Source organism: Pediculus humanus, genomic scaffold, assembly GCF_000006295.1.
Source record: "Pediculus humanus corporis 1103172107659 genomic scaffold, whole genome shotgun sequence".
NCBI classification, from domain to species: Eukaryota; Metazoa; Arthropoda; class Insecta; order Psocodea; family Pediculidae; genus Pediculus; species Pediculus humanus.
Genome location: NW_002987268.1, coordinates 58,348 through 65,398, shown reverse-complemented (window position 1 = coordinate 65,398; position 7,051 = coordinate 58,348). Strand labels below are relative to the sequence as shown.

The window sequence follows — 7,051 nt, the reverse complement described above, 5'->3', positions numbered from 1 at the left end:
AGAAAAAAGAATTTCCTTTTTTTTTTTATTCTCTCTCTCTCAAGTTACTTAAGAAATTTTCCGTTTTTCCTTTTTTTTTTATCATTGTTAAATAAAAAAAGTAAAGTTTAAATCGTAAAAACAAATAAAAATAAATTAAATTTAACAAATAGAAAGTGAATTGATACAGAAAAAAAAAGGAAAAAAAAAAGAAAAAAAAAAAGGAAAAAAAAAAGGAAAAAGTAAATTCTTAAACTTTGATGTTATCTTGAAAGAAAGAAAGAAAGAAAAGAATTGATACCCTTGAAGTGGTTTATTTAAAAAACCGCTAAAAAGGACAAAAAAAAAACGTTTTGCCAACATGACGAACAAAAAATTTTTGTTTTTAAACTTTTAATAAAAATATAAATAATAACAAAACGATAAATTTAAAACTCATGCAGACGACAATCACTGATTGACTGACTGATTCTTGTTTTTTTTTAAATATAAATTATACGAAAGTAATTTATTATTATTATTATTTTTTTTGAACCGTAAAAACTAATTCGATTAATTTATTTAAGTAATAAAATAAAAAATAAATAAATAAAAAAAACTGATAAGTAATAAATTTATTTTATTACTTTACGTAAATAAATAAATAAATAAATTATTATTTTTATTTCCAAATTTGTAAAAAAAATTCATGATGGAGTACGGATTAAACTTTTTTTTTTTTGTGTAAAAATTTACGGAGTTTGTTGTCGTCACTGTTACGTCATCAATTAATTAATGACGTCGACGACGACGATTAATAATTTTTTTTAAACTTTATTTAAATATAAATATTTAATAAGATCGAATTTTCAAAAAAAAAAAAAAAAGTTAAAAAAAATTTAAATTCGCTACGAAATAATAATAATAACATTCTTTGTTTTTTTTTTTTTTTTGTTATTTGTGACGTCATTATTTAAAGTCTGACGTTTTTATGTTTTGTCTTGTTTCTATTAAAAGTAGATTCCTTAAAACTGTTTTTATTTAAATAAAATCATTCTAATGTTTATCTTATTCAAAAAAAATTACAATAAAATGTTTAACATTATCGTTGATCTGTAAATTTATTAAAACAATTAAACATTATTATTATTATTATTATTATTAGGTTGTTGGTTGTTTTAACGCAAGAATTAAAATTTAATTGTGTTCTAATTTTTTTGTTTATTAATGAATGTTATTTACGAAATTTCGGTTAATTTTTGTTGTTAACAAAACGTGGGGGTGGGATGATTAAATTATTTGAAAAAAAATTTTTTTTATTGTTTCAATTAATAATACGGAGGAGGAGGAGGAGGAGTCGCGTAAAACAAAATAATAATAATAATAATTAATAATTTTTTATTGGAGGGAAGCCATTGTTTCAAAAAAATTCGTTTCTAGAAACAATCTGCCAATTATTTTGCATAAAAAATTTTCAGCCTACATAATAAAATAAAGATCTTTGTATACAAAAAAAAAAAATGGCGGTTTATAGTTTATTTTTTTTTTAAATTATTCGAAGGTTAACAAACGAGTAACAACAACAACAACAACAACGATTTTTTGTTAAACGCATTTTAAAAAAATTTTTTTATTTTTATTTTTAGACTTTTAACCTAAAGTTTAAAATTATTATTATTATTATTAAAAAAAAAAAATGTAAACAGGTGTAGCATTAATTAACCTGTTGTCGAATGGCAAATACAATCAACCGTCGTCTGTTTGTTAGACGAAAAAAACCCGCCACCGAATCGTTTACAAAAAAAAAAAAAAAAAAAAATTTTTTTCAGGTTTTTTTTTTTGTCGAAAGCAAAATCAGGTATTTGATTCATTGTGACGCCAGACGAAATACCGTTTTTTTTTTTTTTGTAAAAGAGGGTTTTTTTTATAAAAGCACGGTTGTGTGCGATTAAGTTTTGTGCACGTGGTTCGTGGGTGGGCCCCACTTTTTTTTTTTACGTCTTTAATCCAGTCATTCAAACAAACAAGTGTTGTACCAGTTATTGTCGTTGTTCATGTCGTGCCTCTAACGATTGACGCCAAAAAAAAAATTTTTTTTAATATTTTAAGGTACGAAAAAACATCGCGATATAATTTTATGTGGTTTGTTCGTTTCGGTTTCGGTTTGTTACGAAATTTAACTTTTTGTTTTTGTTCGGAAATGTTTCTCGTGGTTGCGGTGTGTGTGGGGGAGGGGGAAAACAAAAAAAATTTAATTAATACCATTATAATCGACGTGACACGCTGTTCCCCTCCCCTTTCCCCCCCTCATTAAATATTTCAAAATTTGTTAAAATGTAAGATTTCAACGATTGTTTTATGTGGTTTCTCAATGTTTTCGAATGTTATTCATTCATTGGAGAGGGGGGGACTGGAACGAAAAATTTCCCCCTTTTTTTCTTTCTTTTTTGTTTATAATAGTGTCAGTGATTTTTTTTTTCGATATTTAAAAATCGATCGATATAATCGATTGATATCTCGAAGGTGTTTTTTTTTTTTTTTTTATAAAGTTGCCATTTACAAGAAAAATTTTTCTGCTTACATGTTGTCGTAATGATGCAATTGAAATAATTATCAAACGTTTCATAACATTATTATTATTATTATTTATGCAACATTTTTGTGTGCAAAGTTTTTTTTTTTTTTTTTGGATATGAGTGTCGATGCTCTTTCAATGTAATGTAATATTGTTTGTTTGTTTGTTTCTCGAAAGGTTCTTCGGGGTCGGTTGTTTTTTTCCATTTGTGTGTTTGTATTAAGAGCCCTTTTTCAGTTTTTTTTTTTTTTTTTTTCTAGACAGGTTATCGACATTTGGCATGAAAATGTTAGCGTAGGCAATATAAAAGTTATAAAAAAAAAAAAAAACAAACGAAAGTGAATTTCAATGCTAATATTTAAATTTTTATTATTATTATTATTATTATTATTATTATTATTTTTAGCGCGTTTTCACGTATTTTTTGTTTTTTTTTTTTTTAATAATAAAAAATTTGAAACCTCCGCCAAAAAAAAAAAAAAAATATGATCGTACGAACGATATATATATATATGTAAAATATTTATGGGAAAATTGATGATAATAATAATAATAATAATAAATTATGGTGTTAAAAATGTACGGATTGAATTTTTTATTATTTTTTGAAAATTTTAAATTATTCGGTTGCAGGAAAGGGTATTTGAATTAAAGTTCGACATTATTAATTAATTAATTAATTAATTATTAATGAAATTAGTTTCGTAATTTACGACAGCAAAAATTTTCTTTTTTAATCGAATAATTATAAAGATGGCTACCGCAAATCACGATTTAAAGTTTTAAAAAAAAAAAAAAAATTATGAAGAAAAGAACGAAATATTAAAAAAAAAAAAAAAAACCACAGAATGAAATCGAATTAATTTTCTCTCTCGTTTTCCCTCAAGGGGTGGAAGGGTACGGAGCCGACGGGGAAGTGAGTGCGGGGTGGCGGAAAAGTGGAAATTTCAAAGCAAGAAAATGATTTTCCACAATTTTCGCGGTTAATTATTTTCACAAACAAATTTCTTCCATTTTCATATTTTGACATTTTAATTACTTTATTTATATATAATTATTTTCACTTCTTACATAAAATATAAACAAAAAAATTAATTAAGTAAAATAATTTAGCGAGACGAAGAGAGAAAAAACCATTAATTTATTATTATTATTATTACTATTTTTCCCTATTGAGTTTAAACCTTAAATTTTTGATAGTAAAGAAAAAAAACCTTTCGTTAGTTTGTTAAATAAATAAAGTTTTTAAATTAGAGTTGTTTTTACCCGTTATTTAATTATTATTATTATTGATAAAGTTTTGAGAATTATACTTAGTAAAAATAAGAAATAAAATAAAAAATGGCGGACAGTATTATGTATTTATTAATACTAAACGTCAATAATATATTATCACGATATAATCCTTGATGTGATATGATAAGAAAATTTTTTTTTTTTTTTAAATTTTTGGGTCAGTTATATTAACTGACCGTATTATATATACTCCAAGGTTTTTTTTTTTTTTTTTTTTTTTAAAAAAAATCATTTTTAAGAGTGCAATAATCTCCATTATAAGAAATCGGATAACTTATTATTATTATTATTATTATTATTCAAACAAAAGCTTTTAGGTTTAAAAAAAAAAAGGGGGGGGTTTAAGTAATTAAAAGTTTTTCTAGCACTTTCCTTTTTAATCTAGCCTTTTTTATTTAAGCTCTCGTTCGATGTGATGTTCCTTCCTATCAGTATTGAGATGATAAAGAAAAAATTTTATTAATAATAATAATAATCGAAATGTGTTTATCATATTTTAAAAACGCACGTGTAAAAATTATAAGATGAAAGTAAACAATTATTATTATTATCAAATTATTTAAGGACACTGATTGAGAGAAAAACCTTATCGATAAGGTAAATAAAATTATTTGAGATTTGTTAACAACAATTTTCGTTTCCTTCCGGTTTAAATTTATTATTATTATTATTATTAAAATTTATGGGAAGAAATACAATTAAGAATTCTTTTCGTGGGGGGGGAAGGGAGGGGGGAGGAACGATGATGAAATTTTGATTTAAAAATAGGAAGGAAAAGAAAAGTTTGAATTAATTTCAAAAAAGGTTACAAACGTTCATTTTATTGAGTTTTCTTTTTTTTGAGTATTCACGCGATTAAATTTTTGTTTGTTTTTTTTTTTTTTTTTAACGAAAGCAAAGACTTAAATGGAAATTGACGACCGAACGACCGAACGCGTTTTTTAAAAAGGCAAAAAAAAAACAAACAAAAAAAACAAAAAAGTTGAACGTTCGTTATTTTGTTTTTTTTCCCAAGGATTTTTTTTTTTTGTACGCTGCCCATATTTCGTTAGTTTTTTTTTATTTTATAAAATTCCAACAAAATAATACTATGCAAATTATTATTATTATTATTATTATTATTATCTCGTTGCTCGTTTGTATTTTTTTTTTTAATTAAAACGCAATGTAAAAAAGATCATCATCGTCATCATCATCAAAATCGGGAAAAAAATTTTTTTTTTTTTTTAAATTCGTCGCAAAATCAATATTATAAATAATAATAATAATGATAATAAGAAATGGACCCCCAGATAACATTTTAATGTTAAATTAATTGCTATTTTAGCATTTTCAATAAGTGAAATCCCATAGAAAACGTAAAAAAAAAATTGAGAAATATTATTATTATTATTCGGTATTGTGAAATCTTATACGGTCGGTTTCACGGGTCAAATCATTTCATATTTTTCCTGATTTTTTTTTTTTCTTTAACCTGACCTTTCCAAGGCCTTGAGCGAAAAAAAAAAAAGCATCAGCGTCATTTTCGTAAAAAAAAGATAAATATATTTAAGTTCATTAAAAAAGGTTAACCTTCGAGTATGTGTGTGTGTGTGTGCGCGAGAGAGAGAGAGAGGGTGGGGAAAAGGAATTAATTTTGTATTGATATTGACACAACCTGTTGAGTTTTTTTAAGGTTAAATAAAATTACATACGCGAATGAATTAAAATCATTCGAAAGTTATTTAAAAAAAAAAAAAAAAATTAATAAAACGCGCGAGTTAAATAATTTTAAATACGTCACTGATTAAAAAAAAAAAAAAAAAGTAAATAAATATAAAAAACCCTGAATCCGCTCCTTATCATAATAGTGAAGGCAATAATGTCATATGTCGTTTGATTCACTGTTCACAGTATTTCTTCGGTCGCGGAATAAAGAAGTTGTTTAATAATCGTCGCGTGGATATCGCAGAATAGTGAATGTCGACCCACGTGTCTAACGGATAAATTGAATAATAATAATAATAATAATTAAAAAAATTAAAAATTAAAAAAAAGTGAATGTGGCAGGAGCCGAGGAGATGACGAATGCTCCCGCCCCGAAGAATAGGGTTAAAAAGGATGGAGAATCCGACGTCGGGGATGAAATATCAACGCCGCCACCTCCCGATGGCGGATGGGGTTGGGTCGTCGTTTTTGCATCCTTCATGATACACATTGTCAGTAAGTAGCTAATAATTTTATCATCATTTAAAACACACGCACGCACGCACACGCAAACACGTGGTTTATGTTTGTTTTTATTGAAAAAAAAAAAAAAAAAAAAACTTAACGTCTTTGCGTTGTGTGTGTGTGTGTGTGGGGAGCGCGTGGATCTCTTGTTTATTATCAAAAATATTTTTCCCCCTTTGTTTTCTCTCTCTCTCTCTCTCTCTCTTTCTCTGTGTGTGTGTGTATCAGTAACAAATAATTTATTTATTAACAATGATAAATTAATAATTTATTTGTCCGAGGATGAAATTCGGATTTTAAAAGATATTAAAAACTTATAAGCAAGCTATCTTATCGCTAAGTCCTTGAATGGTATTTAATTTGGACTCCAAGGTTAACAAAATGCAGATTAAACCTAAAATCATCCTTTTTATTCTCACACTTCTACTTATTCCCCCCAACATTCCCCCCGACAAAAAAAAAAAAAAACATTTGTTTCGACGCATTTTTCCCCTCTCTACTCTCCTGTCTTCCCAATCGTTGTTTTTTAAAGATTTCGAATAATCACCTACCTAATTTTAGCAAATTGGCAAATATTCATCAACGCAAATGTTTAAAAAAAAAACAAACAAACAAACAAACAAACAAACTGTTCTGCTTGTGCTTAATAAGCAGATATAAAAAAAAAAAAACTCATGTAATCACACACAATACCTGATCTGCAATTTTATTATCCTTTCGTTTTGAATCAATTTCAGTTTATTATCGATACAAACGGATCATTAAATTTTTTTTTCTCGCGGGTTTTCAATTGCAAAACGTCACTTGTTGTAATATCAATGTCAATAATAATAATAATAATAATTATTCAGGTGGTAAACACGTTGTTAAAAAAAAAAAACCCGCCATGTAAAAAATAAATCGTGATCGAATGTGTTTCATTGGGTGGTTTAAACGTTAAGTTGCTGATTAAGATGTCTGGTTGTCGTCATCGTCGTCGTCGTCGTCGTCGTCGTCGACGACGTCGTCATA

General features: G+C 26.1%; 1 protein-coding gene across 1 annotated transcript in view; it reads left to right on the top strand.

The window, feature by feature from the left end:
- Positions 1–5,889: 5,889 nt before the first annotated feature.
- Phum_PHUM278220 (monocarboxylate transporter, putative) overlaps positions 5,890–7,051 on the top strand; it is a gene marked incomplete at both ends in the record, with an annotated part of 10,203 nt that continues 9,041 nt past the window's right edge. Inside the window, one exon of the mRNA XM_002426765.1 lies at positions 5,890–6,031. Coding sequence (XP_002426810.1) covers positions 5,890–6,031 — 142 coding nt within the window. The remainder of the gene's footprint in view (positions 6,032–7,051) is intronic.